The sequence below is a fragment of the Zosterops lateralis genome (assembly GCF_965231275.1).
Source record: "Zosterops lateralis genome assembly, chromosome: 1".
Taxonomy (NCBI): Eukaryota; Metazoa; Chordata; class Aves; order Passeriformes; family Zosteropidae; genus Zosterops; species Zosterops lateralis.
The window spans coordinates 123,072,774-123,091,512 of NC_139762.1; the positions used below are offsets into that span (position 1 = coordinate 123,072,774).

General features: G+C 37.5%; 1 protein-coding gene across 1 annotated transcript in view; it reads left to right on the top strand.

Annotated features, from left to right (window-relative positions):
* PKIA (cAMP-dependent protein kinase inhibitor alpha) overlaps nt 1-18,050 on the top strand; it is a 42,738-nt gene extending 24,688 nt beyond the window's left edge. Inside the window, exons 2-3 of the mRNA XM_083877588.1 lie at nt 10,409-10,586; nt 15,505-18,050. Of these exons, the coding sequence (XP_083733714.1) occupies nt 10,436-10,586; nt 15,505-15,584 (231 nt within the window). The 5' untranslated portion in view covers nt 10,409-10,435 and the 3' untranslated portion in view covers nt 15,585-18,050. The remainder of the gene's footprint in view (nt 1-10,408; nt 10,587-15,504) is intronic.
* Nucleotides 18,051-18,739: the final 689 nt, after the last annotated feature.

Consider the following 18,739-nt stretch of genomic DNA (forward strand, 5'->3'; position numbering starts at 1 on the left):
AAAGGCAGAATGTCTGATGGCTGAGAAAACTAATTCAAATGTAAAGTAGGTTTTAAATGCCTGCCACAGGACAAAAAAAAAAAAAAAAAAAAAAAAAAAAAAAAAAAAAAAAAATGGGAAAGGCAATTTGTTATTAACAAATCAAAAAGCCGACCAGATAAACCAGGAATGTGAATGTCTTTGTGCCACAATACATTAAACAGTATTTTATAAATTGCCTTCTCCATCCTTTTTTTTTTTTCTGTGCCTGGCATTGAAAATAGACTTTAGATGTCTCATGTTCACAGGTCTTCAGCTGGCCCAGTGGTATTTCTCTTTGCAAATACTGAAAAATGTGATGTCATTGGGTGTATTTTTAGAAACTCCAAGCTTGCACGTGAAATGTGAGATCTTCACAGAAGAACAATATCCTCTAGCAGTTTTATTTTTTTTGAGAGAGGTAATTGATTTTATTAAAAGCAAATAGGAACCAATATTTAATATTTAGAAATGCATGGTTGTGGTTGATCTTGCTGTCGAAAAAAGGCAAATCCTTTCCTTTCAATGCAGTGTTTGCCACTGCCCGAGAAGAAACAGTAATAAGCTCAAGCTCTTCTGTTCTGGTTGCTGCAACACATACTTTCTTGATGAGTCATGACTGCATGATTTTAAAAGGTAATCACATGCAAACAGTTGAGCTACTTCACCAGAAATTGCGGAAAAGATATGTAATACAACAAATGCTGCTTCTGTTTAGTAGCTTATATTACCCTAAAGATTTGATAAAAGTGCCTTGGAGGGGGGACAGCTGTTTGTTTTAAGAATACAGAAGAGTTTAAGGACAACTTAACTGTAGAGCATTTAGGTAGCTTGAATATTTGATAGCCAGACTACATATTGTACTGAAACGTTGAAGAATCCTGGCAAATAGGTGTGGAAGAAACCTTATGAAAATGCTGGTGCATCCTCCTCTTATAAATGCTAAGTTACAAGTGCTGTCATGATACTGTTATCTAGACATTTTCTTTTTGCTGTTCTAACTGCATGCTTTCCCTTTCAAAGGCTTTTGTTACCTGCAAACGGCTGTTGTAGATGCTGTAAACATATCAGTCAAATTGACAGAATGCAGAACATCACAAAATGCAAACTTTAGCTAACTTGGGGATGGGAGCAACCCATTGCAATGGGAGAGCCAAGCCCTGCATTCAAATCAGTGGCCCTGTGTGAAATCCTTGAGTCAAGTTATTCTACTGGGAGATTTCTGGTAGAGCAGCTAGAAGAGTCCACCACAGTCTTCCTTTTTGGTTGTAAACTGGTGTCCTCTAACTGAACTCTTGAATTATCTAAGGCAATTGCTGCTTCCTTCCCATCTCCATATGCTTTTTTCTTCCTTTCTGGTCTTGTTCTACAGACAGACCCTTTCTGGATGATACTTCTTCACCTTGAAATCTGATTCTTCACATCCATATTGTGTCTTTTTAATGCCATCATATTCCCCAAGCCCAGTACATGCATAGATAAGTCCTGGCAGTTCTAGTTGATATCCCCTTGCTAGCCATTACCTTTACTGATATTTTAAAACAATGAACAAGCTCTTACCCTTGGCATACAAAGTTGTATATTGCATAACAAAGTATTTTATCAGATTTGGCATAAGTTAATATAGAAGAGATGGGCTACATTTCTTGGCCTGTAACAAAGATCATGAATCTTCATGTTAGTTTCATGGTTTGGTTTGCTGTTAGGAATTCCAACAACTGTAATGAGCTACTTAGGAATGTTTAGCCCTTAAATCCATAGTTCATCTAAGTATTTGAGCCCTTATAAAGAAATGAAGGCTGCCCTGAGCCATGGAACCATTTTTTTTGGAAAACACAGTTGGTTCCCATTCAAATGGAAAAGCTTGCCACAATGTACTGCATACAGTCTTTGTGCCACTTATTGTTTGTTGAACTTTTTTGGTTGCTTTTATTGGGGTGTTTTGGGGTGGGGTTTTTTTTAATGAGAATGGAGTTTTTTCTTTTGGGGTCTTTTTGCAGAGGGTGGTTTGGTGTTTTTGTTTTACCTCAAAAGCCTTAGTAGTTGTAAAGTAATAGATAGCAAGGTGTATAACTGCAAAGTAAAAAAAAAAAAAAAAAAAAAAAAAAAAAAAAAAAAAAGAAGAAAAGAAAAAGACAGTGAAGAAAATAGAACTTACATGGATAAGAGTTTTGTGGATGCTGAATTAGAAAATTCAATGGACCAGAGTTTTTTATTTTTTTTAGGTCATCTAGAGTAGGATTCATAGAATCATATGATACCAGGTTAGAAGGAAACTTCCAGGATCTTCTAGTCCAACCTCTCTTGGCAAAAGCACCTCTAGACAAGATGGCCCAGCACCATGTTCAGCTGAGTCTTACAGGTGTCCAGTACTGGGTTGTATATAGGTGTTCACCACTTCCCTGTAGAGATTATTCCAATGGATAAATGTTCTGATTGTGAATGATGTTCCTCTTGTGTCCAACTAGAATCTCTCCAGTAATGACTTGTACTCATCACTCCTCATCTTTTCCATGTGACCCGTAAAAAGGGAGTCTGCATTTTCTTTCTAGCTACACTTTAGATACTGAAAGATGGTGATGAGGTGTCCCCTAAAACCTCTTCTCAAGGCTGAACAAGTGCAGTTCTCATGGTCTGATAGATCTTGTTCCTAGCCCCTTCCACAGCATTAAACTTCTGCTAAGAATTGGAAATCTGTTTCATAGAAAACCCTTTATCTGAGTGACTTCCACACTACTGTCCATGTACCATTGATGGGAAGGCTCATACCTTCTGTGGATAATTCACAGGTTTAGCAAACTTTTAACTGAAGGTCTTAATTTTATCAGACCTCCAATTAAAAGTTTGCTAAACTTTTGTTTTTTCAGTGGAGGGTTGTCTGTAAGGAAGACCGTGGCTCACAGCAGTTTGGCCAAAATATTTGAAGGTTACTGATCATGACTGTTCAATGTTTTGGGGTTTTTTTTCCCCCATGAAGCCATAAAGGCTATCAGGGACTAAAGGAGACGTGGCTGTTACAAAAATAGTCACTACAGTGCTTATATCAAGTTCTCTAAGGAGCAGAGTCTCACCTAATAAGACCTGTGTTGATCAATACCTTCAAATCACTGGCTGTGAATGCTGGCACTACTGACAGAAGTGTCTGAGAGAAATAAACTCGATTACAGCATGAATCCTGAATTAAAAGCAAGGTTAGGAAGATACAGAGCTTCATGAGCAAAGCCCACACAAATTTCCCTGCCCCCTAATCCCCATCCCCTTTACTAAACATCCTGATCCTAAGCAGACATCATTTCACATTTCTGCAGCAAGTGTTGTCTTTTTTGCACAGAGCGTCTCCAAGCTGCCAGTTAGGAATTCTCAAATGGACTGGTCTTTTCCAGTAACCCAGCAGTTGAGGAAGAGCCTAGTTTTGTTGTTGAGGGGTGGTTTTTGTGTCATAGTCTTCACAGGCTTATTTCATCTTGCCATTCTGTAAGAAGTGCTTCTAGATTGCTATATAAAGACCCCAATAAACAGGCTTTCTCCAAAGGCTGAAACCATTCCTTTTGAACAAACACTGTATATGTTCAGTGTAGTGTTCTAGCTGCGTTCCTTGGTTCAGAGCACCACAGCATTCTAAGGTGCTGCAGACCTGGCCTCATCCTCCCAGAACCCTAAAACATTGACCACCTGGCCTCATCTTCCCAGAACCTTAAAACATTGACCACCTGGCCTCATCCTCCCAGAGCCTTAAAACATTGACCTCCTTCCATCTCGGATAGATGTGTGAATGCTCAGCAGGGCTGTCAGGTGCCTCTCGTGTGAGGAGCTAAAATGCTCTCATCTGGCTTGAGGCCTTTATCTATCTCTTTGATTACAAGATGCTTGCAATGGATTTAGTTGTTCATAGAGAGTATCAGTGTCCTGAAAAGTAGTGCTTTAACTTGCTCCTTCCCTTCACAAGCCAAGAGGTTCATTCACAATGTGCAAGTAAAAAGATACACAGCAGTGGATGCGTTTTCTCACAAACACGTTGCCTGCCATTAGTGTTCTTTATGTTGGCCAGTGAATAGTGATGGTAAGTGCTAGGTAACCCTCTTCTGCTCCCTAACCTAGTGTTCCTATGTAGATATTTAAATGCTGTGATTAGTTTCTTCTGTGGGGTATTAATTTCAAAATATCAAAACATTAATTGTTATTTTTTAATTACTCCCCAAACCATCAATGATATCTGCACTGTATCTTTCTAAAGAACCAAGGTCTCTGTAGCATTGCTTCATTGGTTATGTTTGCTTTTTTTCTTTATTTGCTGCTGCTATTTCACTGCCCAGTTTTATGGAACAGTGGAAGCTAAAACTAAATTTGTGAACTCAGATTAAGTGGTGGATGAAATTCTTATGATCATAATGAAATTTGCCCGAGCAAGGACATGGTAAGAATTGTAGCTATTTGGCTTTTAGTTCTGTAGATCTCTTCAGGAAAACTTCAACTTAGTATAGAAGGAAAACCTATTAACTGTCATCATGAATGATCTCCTTGTATAGGTTGTGAGCTGAAGGATATCTAACTTCATAGTGCTGTTTTATGCAGGTTTGAACAAGCTTATTTTTTTTCTGAAAAAAAAATCTCAGGTGGTGATTTTCTTTGTTCTGTTGTTTAACCAACTGAATTGCCTGCTGATTTCTATTGAGATCTTAGTAGTACTAGGATTGTATAGAATGTGCACCCTAAAAGGATGCTAATTGTCAAAGGTAAATGACCTGCTCTGCATTATTATTTTAAGGAGCTTGTCACTTCAGAAACATCAGACAGAAAAAACTACATGAAGGATTGTCAAAGTGCAGATTAAAATACTGCCCCGCTTCTTTAATTGGCCTTCAAGAGTTAATGCTGTTTTCCTGTTCATCTGTGTCTGTGCAAAAGCACATTGTTGCATAACACAGTAGATACAATCTCTGTGGAAGAAAAATGCTTTTGTTAAATTGTTCCTCTGATTTTGCTTTCAGCTTAGAAGGCCATGCATAATGTAGAAATCTAGGTACAGGTTGCTGTGGAATAGATCTGTATCCTCACTGGAAAGAGCCCTGTAGTCCTGTCTCTAAGTTAAGGCTAGATTTGGAACCAAAATTTATTTTAAAAGCATAATTACACACCTTCTCTAAATCAGACATGCTATTAAATGACAAATTCTCTTTTTTTTTTTTTTTCTTTTTTTTTTTTTGTTCCCTTGTGAAAGCTGAATATAGATAATTACATTTAAATAATGTGCTGATCGTGATACAACATTTAGCAGCCAAAGCCTGGGAGAGTTTTGAATACCTCTTATTTGATGCTGCCATTAAATATAGATGGAGAAAAAGCGGGAATGTACATTGAAGGATTGTACTTCTTAGCCTTACACTGGTTTGCCAAGAAAATGGCACCTCTCTGGTGCTTGCCAGGAGCATGTGCCAAATTCATAGACAAGCTCTATGTATGTCAAGTGCCTGCTCTTCTTCTGTCTTCCTTTTGAAATAATCATGAATACCAATTAGCACAGGCACTTCAAATTCACTTGGGCTTCTTGACCCTTAAACAGACTTCAACAACATTACATAGCTCTAGCCCATAAGCCACAGACACACTGATTTTTAATTCATGCTGATGTACCACATGATTTTTGTGCTTTTCCTCCCAAACCCTTGAGAACAGTGGCATTATGTAATACTGGATTTCACTGAATTATTATGGAACACAAATTTGGATTACATTTGTGAACTCATCAGTAACTTTTTAGGATTTTTTTTTTTCAATTACATAGATTTGAGAGTTATCTTCAGAAACTTGTGGGATAACATTTGCTATATATAGCGTGGAAATGGAAAATTTAACATAAATTGGATTGTGGAGTTAAAAGAGTATTCTGGTAAATTTCTGAAAACACAAATAGTGATTCTTTCTGTACCTGTTAAATTATAATGTTCTCATCATTGAATCATTAAGGTTGGAAAAGACCTCTATGATCATCAAGTCCAACCATTAACCAAACATCACCATGTTTTCCACTAAAACGTGGCCCTAAGTGACATGTCTGTGTGTCTTTTGAACTTTTCCAGGGATGGTGATTGACCACTTCCCTGGACAGCCTGTTCCAATGCCTGAGCACCCTTTCAGTGAAAAAAGTATTCCTAATATCCAGTCTAAACCACTCCTGGTGCAAGTTGAGATCATTTCCTCTCATCCTGTCACTTGGGAGAAGAGAACAACCCCTGCCTGCCTACACCCTCCTTTCAGGCAATTTAGATTGATAAAGTTCCCCCTGAGCTTCCTTTTCTCCAGGCTAAACACCCCAAACTCCCTCAGCCACTCCTTATGGACTGGTGCTCCAGACCCTGCCTGAGCTCCGTTGCCCTTCTCTGGACACGCTCCAGCACCTCAGTGTCCTTGCCATGAGGGTCTCAAAACTGAACACAGGATTTGCTGCAGCCTCAGCAGTGCTGAGTACAGGGTGACAATCCCTGCCCTGATCCTGCTGGCCGCACCATTGCTGATAGAGGCCAGGATGCTGTTGGCCTTCTTGGCCACCTGGGCACTCTCTGGATCACGTTCAGCAGATATTGACCAGCATCCCCTGGTCCTTGTCCACTGAGCAGCTTTCCAGCCACTTTTCCTCCAGCCTGTAGCATTGCAGGGGGTTGTTCTGATGCAAATTCAGGACCCAGCACTTGGCCTTGTTGAACCTATCCTTGGCATGCATCTTCTGTTCTCCTTCTGCATTCCTTGGATACTTAGTCTACCCCTTAAGTTCAATACAGAGTATTCATTAACAATACAGGCATATCTTGATAGACTGGCTGAAATCCAAGGTAACAACTCTACCATCCTCATCCTCTTAAGTACTTACAAATAATTTTCAGCACAACTTTTTGTGAGTGGAAGGGAAAGAGACAAAATTCTAAGATATCCACATTTATAGACATTTATGAAACTAAGAATCTGAGGAGATAAAAAATGCTGTGTGAAAATCCCCTGGGGTATGATGCAAACTCTAACCCATTATCAGTCATATTGACTCTACATGGGAGGAAAGGTAAAGCACAGCTGGGAGGGATTTCTGATGGAATAGTATCTTATCAGTTACCAAGGAATCCAATCTTGCAACAGCAGGTTTCATTAATCCTTATTCTCTCAGAGCTTCTTTCTTCTGTTTGCTGGTTCAGTTGTCAGAAGCTGTGAGGTTTGCAGCCCTCTTGTTTCACTTTAATTCCACATAGCAGAACTGGTTTTGCAATTTTTGAAAAAATTTAATTTGTAGAATTAGCAGGATTGTGACTGCAATCTTTAATGCAGGAATACCTGTTAATACAATTATTTAGGAAATTCAAATTATATTTCACAGAGTAATTAGCAAATTCCACTCCTTCCACAGAGACTGAAGGTGGGGGGTGGGGGGAAGGATTTTTTTTTTAAGTGAATGTTAATTCTTTAATGACTGGTTCAGTGAATAAGCACAAACTGCTGGGCACTGAGCCATTCGTTGGAAGGGGAGCTCTTGGGTGATGTCAGTGGAGTTCCGTATTTATGGAGTAATGTCTCAAGATAATGCCAATACAAAACAGAATGGTATTTGATATTTAGGAGGAGACACAGACAGGAAAATTTGGAAGTGTCATAAATAACATTTATGTTTGATAACATTCTTTTTGGATCAGAATGTTGTTAGTAATCCCATATTGAGCATACAGAAAATGAATATTTAAAAATAAGTTCTCTACAAGTACATTTTTCCATGGCTTTATAGCTTATTTCATAGCTAAAACCAGATAGGCTTGAGATTTCCCCTGGTGTTCTCCATTTTTATGGGATGTTTCAAGGGCAGTATAATCTCACAGAGGCAAATCCTGTGGAGTGCAGTTTGCACATTGAGGGAATTTCTCATAGAATACAACCTGGATTATTTTGCAAGTCTTACAGCCCTGCAGCTTGTTCCACCTCAGTCATAGTCTTCTCTGGTTATTCTGGGCCTGATGCACTCATGCACCTTTCAAAGAAGAAAAGAAAACAACTCTGTGGGTTTTTTTTTTTCTGTGCTAAAAATAAATTTATGTCTTCACAGGGGTGATAGCTATGGTGATTTTAGACTGGTCCTACACTAATATGAAATCCAAGCCTGTATATTGATTGCTTTCATGGTTTGCACTTCCTTTACTACAAGTCAGTTGCAATAAAAAGCATGCACAAATATAAGTGAATTCTGCTTAAAATCTTCTAAGCCTCTGATTTTGGTGAATACTATTCGGTGAATGGTTCAGTTAAGTCTGAAAACTTGTGCTGTTTTCTTATAAAAAGTGTCCTCATGGTTTCCCTTCACCTTTGCAAGTTGCGTGCTGCGATGCACAGTTGATATATTTGGCATTGCAGTGTCTGCACCTTGGGTAAAGAACAAATGGTAGACTTCTCACTTGCTTCAATATTCTTGCAGTGTTTTGATAACAGGGCAGTTCAGAGGAAGAAATGCATGTGGTCTCATTCTGATAAAAGCTTTTGTACTGAACAGAGGCACTGTGCTATTTTGTGTCTGTCTGGCAGGCTTTCAGTCATGCTGACCTCTTTTTCCACCCTAGGTGGCGTTGTTAGGTTTTGTGGGTTGATTTGTTTTGGTTGTTGGTTTGTTGGAGTTTTTGTTTCACGTTGGTTTGGGTTTTTTAAGCAGTTTCCTGTATCATAGTGGTTGATCATAAGAGTAAAATTAGCCTGTCAGCCATTCAGTGTTTGGCATGGGACACCAAAGCTTGATAGCAGTGAACTTCATTTCAAGTCAGTCAGTCTTGCAATGATACTTGATATAGTTATATTCAGGCTAAATAAAATATGGTGTAGAACTCTTTTCTTGGCTTCTCACATCATATGTACACCCTCATACAGCTGACTGAATTTGGGGAGGTGAGGAATGGAATGAAGATGAGGAGTGAACAGGGTTTGTAAAGTTATTCAGAGGTGAGGGTGGAGGATTGTCTGTTGTCTTTTTTTAAAATCTATTTTTAAAATAAAAAGTGTTTATAAAAGATGAGGTTTTTTTGTTTATTTGAAGAGAGAAAGCTAAACCTTTTGCTGCTGTTAATGTTTGTAATGACTTCAAGAGCTGCTTCAGTGTCCAGCACCTAAAGTAGGAAATGATTAAAAAGATTCGTGCATTCTATGCAAATGTGAAGTTTTGGCTACTTTAGTAATAACAGCTAAAGCGTCTCTCTGTTGGCAGCTGTGAGTTACTGCCTGTATGGCCATGTCTTCTGTCTGCAATGCGCAAAACCAGATAAATTCTGCTTAGAAATGAAGGAAGCATACAGCTGTGGGGATGCTGCTCTGGTCTGGTAGTTCTATAGTGTTTCTTTTATTTGGAGTACTCCTCTAGCAGAAAGCTTCCCTGCTTCCCCTATGACACAGAAACATAAAATGTGAGGAAAGCATGGTTGCCTAGCATTTTGCAGGAAACCTTAGACAGATACACATGAAACTAGAGTAAAAGCAATGTGATCAGCGAGGGAAAGTGCTCCTCCCCATACTCTTTAACATTTTATAAGTTAGGAAAATAAAATTCCAACAGTTTAGATCTGTAGCATATAATGCAGCAGAGAGGCAAATCTTTCTCTTACCAAGATTGAAATAGCATCTTGTATTCCTTGTATCTTTGTCAGATCTTGCATTAATGCACAGCATCACTTTATTCCCTAATGGCACAAGAAATAACTGTTTTCTAATGAAAAGAAGTTCTGAATTTATACCTAGCTTACAGAGCACTGCTTTGCTTGCTCTGGTAGCATGTTTCCACTCATTTCAGAAGCATTATGGCAATGCATTTGCTTTAGGGAAACTACCACACCTAAATAAATTAGGTGAGCCCGAAGAGGTCTGTATACAATGCCAAAACCAATGCCAACAGAAAAGAAAATACACAAAACATAACTCTGTGTGTATATGAACACAGGGTTCTGCATGCAAAAGCATTATCAATTTGTACTTTCTTACTTGTTACACTCTGCTTTTTGTAGAGAATAACTTTGTTCCACCCCCTACCTACCTCCTACATCTCAGCTAATATTAAAAGCAGAGACAACTCTATAAAGAAATTATGTTGCTGAGGTCATTGCTTTTATAAAGTACTCACTATCACTTTATGAAGCATGGAAAATGAAGTTGGTTTGAATACTGTTGAACACAGATGGCATAAAATACACACAGTGTTTTTGCTTTCTACTACATTTCTTCTCTAATTTCTCCAAATTTTGAGACTGGCTAACCAGTAAAAGAAGATGCATCAATCTACCCTGTAATGGGAATCTTCTAGTTCTGTTTCTAATCCATAACATCATCTGTTTTTCTGGTGGTGTAAGTGGTGAACTTTTGTTTTTCTTTTTTTCCTCCCATCTAGGTACTGCTATGTGGATATTTGTTAGCAATGACTGATGTGGAATCTACATATGCAGACTTTATTGCTTCAGGAAGAACAGGTAGAAGAAATGCATTACATGACATCCTTGTGTCCTCTCCGGGTGGGAACTCTAGTGAACTAGCCTTAAAGTTATCAGAGCTCGATATAAACAAAACAGGTGAGTATGGTTTGGGGCTTTTATTATATTTACTTAAAAATAAAATGAGAACTAGTACACAAAGCATGGTTTATGTGCCCACATTATTCCCTTGCCCTCAGTAGCAGAAATATTTTTTGTCTAATCAGCATGGGTTGATTAGACTGCATCTACAGTAAGAATCATGGATTTCATAAATGGAAAGGGTGGTTATTTGCAAGTACAACACATCACTGAAAAAAGAAAAGTTGTTCTGCAGTGAGTGCCTAGTGGCAGGGTCCAAACCAGAATAAATTTTATGAAAGGTAGAATATAAGGAAAAAAATAAGGAAGTCTTTATTAAAACCCAGGACTGCATAATATCCGTTAATGGAAGCTCTGTGATTTGGAGCTTGTAGGAGAAGCCATGTGTCTGCTGAAAGGTTGTTGTGAAATTAACTTTTTTTTCAGCTGCCAAAGGGCAAAGCAATAGAAATGCAGTGCTTGTTTTACCTGGATCTTTGTTTCTGAGTAAATTGTTTCTTTCTCTTTATTGCTGATACCTGTCCTTCTTTTAAGGTGATAAACAGTATTGCAATCTTAAATCTTTGATATTACCAACATTTTTAAATGCTTGTGCATATTCAGTTGAGAGGAAGGAGGGGAGAGTGAGCCTTACTTTAAATAAAAATAGTAATATGGCTGGGTATTTGTTTTTATGTTAGATGAGTAGTGGCTAATGAATGGCTCTTACAGAGATTAGAAAGTCCTTTTCACGTTTTAGGGAAGGCATAGTTTTGCTTCTTTTAGTAATAGCAAAAGAAAATAAATGCAGCAAAGAAGATACTCTTGATAAGCAGCTGCCTTTTTTGTGCATGTACTTTTCTCAGAGATAAAGACGAGTTCTGAGGGGCGATCTCTTGACAAGACAGTCACATGTGGGCAGCATGGTGTTGAGGTGGTTGTAGTGCTGTTTTGAAGGAGGGCTTCTTTTTTTGGCTTCTGGACTAATGTATATCCTAAATCATTCCTTTTGCAGTTGCCAGTTTGGGACCTGTAGATTCTAGATGTATGCAATTCCAGCTGGGCAGGGCCTTTAGTTTATTTCTGTTTTAAATAAATGCTTTATGTGTGTAGGTGTGTCTTTTTATTTTAGTGGAGACAGGTGTAAAATGTTGGAAAAATGGAAAGTAGGTGCCATTTGAAAGGCATAATCCCAACGTTCCTTTGTGCTTTAATTTTCTTCAGTCTGATTTGCACTTATCAAAACTGTATTTGATCTTGTTCATTTAGAAGATTAAAAAAAGTTAAGCAGTGGAGTTGTTGTAAGCCAGAAATGTGTTTTCAGGTGTCTCTTCAGTTCTTCTTGGTGATCCCTTTTGAAGCCTGGGTAACTTAATCAATGCAGAAAAGTATACAGAGCTGCTCGTAAAATTACCTTAGATAGTAGAAACACAGAAATGTCTGCATACTTCTTCAGAAGGCTATACAGTTTCCATTAGATAAAATAAAAATACATTTTAATTCTGTATTATAAGTACAACTAGGGGCCAAGTAAAAGCCTCCAAAACAAAAATACTGGAAAAGGCATTGTCTCTCAATACTTACTTAGCATTCATGTAAGTATTAGTGTGTTATCACGTCATGTTATTCCAAATCAAGAGAGGCTAAAAATTATTTTGCATATAAAATCCCAGTTCAGAATATATTAATACTTGTAGGATGCATGTGTGGATCACACCTGACAGGATTAAGAAAAAAACACATGTTAGGGGGCTATATCTTATTTCTTTCAAGGTGCATGTCAAACAATTTATGCTAAGTACAACTTAATTATATAAATATAGACATCAAATTTCATTTTTTTTCCTTTTATTCCTATTACATCTGCATGCATTTTCTTGCAAAACTGAAGTGTGTTTGCTTTCAACTGCATGGAGTAATGGCAGAGCAGGATAATGCAGATGTTAAAGGAAAAGAAAGGTGGTTATAAAACATATGTAAATTAAACTATCCAAGCATGTTTAGTACATTCACTTTGAAAAGCCTGCAGATTTGGTTCTGTAAAAAAACAGAACCGCTTTTAACAGCACTAGACTTGTTCAAAGACAATGTATTTTTCTCTTACTCAGTAGCTGATACCTGAAGTGAGTGTTGGTTAATCCCCTCATCAATGAGCCAACAACAGATAATCAAGAGTTTACTGCATAATTATGTGTAATAAGTATAATTACTGTATGATGCTCTCCCTTCAAAACAACTGTCCCAGTTTTCTTTGCCCATAGCAAGCTAACAACCTGTTATTATCTATGGAATGGATATATTTACCAAACCCAAAAATACAGGTTCCAAGGACTGTGTCAACACATTTTGTCTAAATTAAGTAAAAGCAACACTGTGTACATCTGATAGATAGAAAACTGGAAGAGAAATCTTAAGACAGAAGCAAAAGAAAGATCTTTAGCAGGGAAGTCAGCAGGTTGCTCTCTGGCTCAACACTCTCAAGGTAACCAGTGCAATCCAAGAAACTTCATCATCTTGCAGGTTGTAACTAAATGAAGTTGTGAGGAAAAAGTACGGTGAGGAATGAGGACAAGTCTCTGCAGATCTAATCTCTAAAACAAACTGCTGGTTCTCTAGGTGCTATAGAACATGGAAGTGAGAAGGACATTTCCTTTTAAAAGTTGTGGATGCTTGGTCCAAGCACCTACAAATAATGGGGGTAATGGGGTGTTGAAGACATATGGAACTGGAATGAAGAACTAACTGTAGAAATTAATGATTGAAAGTAATTGATTGTAGTCCATGGTAGAAATGTTTTGGGTGTAAGCAGGGGGAATAGTGATAGACACTGTAGAGTCAGAAATGTTACAGGAAGAAAATTGAGTTAAAAGCTGCACATTAGCAGGTAACTGTAGCCAGCTGACCAACTCACACAACTGTATTGTGGTTTAGAGTAATTATATTATTTGGTTTTGTTTCTTTTTTTAATACTGCCTGCTGGTTTCAAAATGCTGTGTAAAAATTACAATCTTGCTTTTGAGAGTTTCTAGCCATCAGATTTTAAAGGAAGAACAGCAATGTGCTTAGCAGTTTTGGGATTCTCAGAACTTAAAAGCAAATTTATCTCTGCAAATATATTTTAAAGCTTTAATCGGAGAGCCCTGCCAGTAGAAAGAAAAAACTGGTACCCAGATAGTGTATTATAGATTAAATAGATTTAGATTAGTGAGATTTTTCAGCAAGTTGAGAAGAATCTTTCAATAAGTGATATATTAGAACCTTAGTGCTCTTTCCCTGGATCTCTGTGCTCTGTGTTTAACATTTAGGTAGCGAAATGTTTAGGCTTTTTGTCCAGGAGTGATTTCTCTTTTAAACACAAATACCTTGCAAGAGTGTTTTTTGCTCTTCAGTTTTGGGATATTTTCCCTATTATTTTAGTTAATAAGATTTCCACCAGGAAAATTTGGCTTGCCCGCCTAGTAGTAGTCAGAATAAATGGGGGGCAGAGCAGGCAAAAAAGAGACAAAACCCTGAAATTACACTCATCACAATATCAGAACAAATGTGGGAGGTTTGTAGAAAGTGTTTGGACAACTGGGGTAAAAGGGATTTCTGTCCAATAGTAAATAATCATACATAGAGCCCCCCTGATGGAATCCTTTCTAATGTGAGAAAGTGAAGAAGAGTTTTCTGAGAAAGTGCCATGCAAAACAATTGTGTACTCGAGTACTACTCAACCCATAATGAACAGAACTAACTTCACTGTTTAATAGGTAATCAACTTTCCACACAACTTTTTATCAGTTTGCATCTGAGAATTCAGAGTACCCTTTCAGGCATTTTCCTGCCTAAAAACTCAGTGCATGCACAAAATACAGTTGTCATATCTAAGCTTGTTTGCAATGTTCTTTGCAAGGCAAAGAACTTTTTTCCACTACCAGTGTGCCCTTTCTTCTGCACAGAAAAGAGAAGGCGTTTATGATGCTTGTTTCTATAAAGAGAAATAAATCTGCAGATGCACCGTGTGATCTGAAATGAGGAAACAATAAATATCTGCATTGAGAGCCCGTGCTGTCATTCTAAAATGAGGATTATAGATAATCTATATAGATAATCTTCTTTAATCTATAGATTATAGATTAAAATTAAGCTTTATGTAAATAACTGCTACATCTATGTAGACCTCCATACAACCTAGCCATGGCATTTTTTCCCCTTAACTTATTAAGCCATTTCAGTACAAATTACTCAGAATCCTTGCAACACGCAGGAGACAGTGTATGTCTTAACATTATTCCTCGTTGTGCATCTGTACCTGATCAGTCCAGTCTTGTGTCTTACTTGCATTTACCTTCCTGTTGCCTGAACCTGTGAGGTCTTTAATTCTTATGTGAAATACAGTACTTTGCATATAGATAGTAAAGGCATTTGACAATGCTTTTCTTAGGCTTCTTTAGACTGTGAGTTGCCTGCTCACTGTAGGATGTGATCTGTTCCTCAGGTCATTCTGTGGTTTGCAGTGAGACAGCTGGACAGTTTGCAGTGGAGATGATGCTGAAAATGGTTGCACAGAACTAAAGCAGCTTTAACAAAATATTGCTTTTATTGAAGTTGCATCTCTTTGTCGCAAACTCTGTTCAAATTGGTGCAATGAGGATTTTTTTCTCTTATACTGTTACAGCATCATAGTGAAGAAATTTTCAAAAATACTGTTTTTGTTAAATTCATTAATTTTTTAGCTACCTTTGGTATTTATTTAAAGTGATACTCGTGACTGCTGCTAGAAATTTGCATCTCAAGAGACACTTTCTAAAACAAAGTATAGCTATCTCAGTAGTAAAGAGTTTCATATTTTAGTTTCAGGTTCTTTTTATTTTGTTTATGAGACTGATGGATGAACAATCAGTGTTCTCTTTATTTTAGAGTGGATTACTCATCCTTTTTTCCTGTGTTTTAGAAGGAGAAGGAGATGCACAACGAAATCCAAGTGAGCAGACTGGGGAGGCCCAAGGGGAGGCAGCAAAGCAGGAAAGCTGACATCCGACTTTGACAGAATGGAGCAGCTGCTGGATGCTTCCAGGCTACTGGAGTGTGCTGGAACAAATTCGTTTCCATGAGCAAGCTGGTAGAAAAGAAAGTGCATGTGTCTTCACTGCTGGAACCCACTCAACACAATGCTAAAAATCTGGGTGCAAGCTGTGACAGAAGACAGAATTTTCTCTACCTCTGTCATTAGCAATGGTTGAACATGTATTGATTTTTTGGGATAGTATCATCAGATGGATCCCTTCATAATGACTACTCGATGGGAGCACTTTTAGAAAGTAGAACAGGTAAATCTTGTAGCAAATGGCCTTTGAAGCATCAGAGGATCTAATTGTGTAACTTAAGCAAAGGCTTGTGTGATCCTCAGAGTTTAAAATTCTCTGGCCAAAGTGTTTGCCCATTATAAGAACTGTAAAGAAAGCACTGTTTTTAGAACTTTGCATCTGTTTTACAGCTCTGTTATTTACAATGGTTTTTGTATTGTACGACTTAGATGCTCCACACTGCCCCTTCTCAACTGCTTATGAAGAATATTTCTGTTACTGTGAATTTTTCTACCACACGTTTTGAAAGGGCTGGTTTTTTTTGCATAAGGTGGTGATGTGCACATGATAGATCTAAACGTCAACCGCTAAATTGATTATGCCTAAACCTAAATGACTCAGCAACACTAATTTGTTACTAGATGAGCCTTCAAAACGGTTTGTTAATGTGAATACTTGAGCGTGTGTTGTGTCCTTGGTACAGTTTTGCCACTCGCCTGTAGTTAGTTGCATATCAGAGACTCAAATTGAATCTTTTATGTTATTCTTCTTCCCCATTTTTCTAATTTTGGTCCCAATTTCGTAATCTTTCTCTGAGATATTTTTTTAAAATGTTATTCCAAGTATTTTATTGTTATGGTAGTTTTAAGAATACATTTATAACCTTATATGGGTTAAAATTCAAACTAATTCCATGGTGCTAGAGGTTTTCCTGATTCACATTGTAAAAGATAGGCCTTGTTTACACATGGGAAAATAACTGGCATAGGTTATTGCCAAGTATGTATTCTGAAAATGAGTTTTAGAATGCAGTGCAGTCCAGTGAGTGGCTCCTGGGCTGGATCCAGCAAGGGGTTTGATTTTTACTATTCCTTGCCTTTGCCTCAGTTGATCAGGCTGTTGAGTTTTGAACTGGCTGTTGAGGCACAGCCGGTAGGCTGCTGCTGATGCACCAGAACAGCCAAGTGTGAGTGTCTGCTGAAGTAGCCTTGTGACTTGGAGTTTGAAAGGGAGGTGAGAGACTTGGCATCTAGCACCCAAAGACTAGATTTTTTCCCATTTCATCTATTCCAAAATGACAGTCCAAACTGGGCCTTCATCGAAATACCAGGATAGCTTGTCCATCCAGGACATCACTTAAAATATCTACAAATGAATAACCTGTTCTGCAGTAGCTATTGCTGATGGATTTGTTTTTCCCCCTCATCCTGCCCCAATAGACAAGGCCATACATGAGGCTGAATGCTGCAAAATGGGGCAGCCACACCTCTGTGTGACTAAGGTGAGTGAAGAGAGTGACTGATAGTAAACCATGGCAATCACACAAGCACCAATCACAAGGTCAGATGATTTGTTTTCTTTTATTAATAGGAGGTGATGTCACTTTATATATAGTATATATATATTATATATATTTTTGTGTTGTTGGTTTCAAATGTTATGCACTTTTTAATGTTTGTAAACTTTTACTAATGAATAGTGTGATTGCTTCCTGAATATATTAATCATCAGTTAACAAAACATCTTTGTGGCCACAGCTGTTTGTTTCTACCATATGTATCATAGTACTTGTCACCTGAAAATCTTTTGTGAGATTTGTGGAGGAAAAAACCCACTTCTGAACAGTATTATGAGATCATTTATTAGTGTTAATAAAAAACAAGCCAGCCGTATGCTTGTGGCTCATGCGTGTAATATTAACTCTCACCTTTTAGTGTTTGGAAGCTGAATGCCTTGCTGTCTTATTAGCTGTCAAATGCCCTATCTTCTTGGTAAGAGAAGTAGTCCATTTGCTTTGGAAATACTGTTATCCTTAAACAATTTTTATTCATTTGTTTCACTTGGTGTTTCTTTCAAACTTAACACATTTTAATTGACTTCTTAAAAATTATTTCTCCCCCTTTTTGCTCTTGCATCAAGTCTTCAAGCTGAACTTGTTTCCTTTGTCATGGACTAATTACTGTCAATGTAGCACAAATGCCAGAAGGAAATGGGATTCTAGAGGGTTTTTTATAGTGTTACTTTATTGATGATCCATGAAACATCATCAGTAAAATGTTGCAGAAAAAGGTAATAGTGAAACAAGTATTTACAGTATATTAAAGTGATGGTTTTCCTTACTTTCCTTCACTGCTTTTCTTTATTTCAGTATACTTTCCTTCTTAATTCTTTTGTGTTGTTAAATAAAATTAATTTCAGCCTTTCCTCTCTATTTTGTACCTGTTTCTTCTGTTTCTCTTCTTTTTTGCTCTTGTTTTTAAACAAATTATGGAGGTTTTTGCTGGTTTTTGAAACACATCTCTTTGTGATGGAAAATAGCATTGTTCATTTTAGTGGAGTAAAAGGCTATTTATGTTCCTCTTCCCCCAAAAGTTTATGAGTGCTTGATTTATCACTTGAACTGTGCTTGGTGTCTTAATTTTGGATATTTCTGTAGCTTCTATAAGCAGGCCTCACTTAATGTAGACATGCAGTTAGTCTGTGCCAAGTCACAGCTCTCTTTCTTGAGTATTATTGTTACCAAAGCAATTACAGAAGAGCTGCTTTAAATATATTCACACCTTTACTTCTGTGTACTTGTATCATATAACAGGGACGCTGAAGGCAGGTCCAGACTTTGACTGGGTTATTTTTGCTTTTGTTAGTTATCTTTTCAGTTAACCTGACATCCTGGCTTCTCTTCCAATATCATCTTCATGTTTTATTGTGTTCATGATAGTTAATTTTCTGTTTAATCCATGCTTATCTTAGAAAGATCTTCTCAAAAAGCTATATATAGACAACAACGTCAGGTCTGGAATATCAGCATAATAGAATGCTCCTTAAGTTTGGCTTTGGTGGGTTTGTTGTTTCATTTTTTGTTTGTGGTTTTTGATTTTGTTT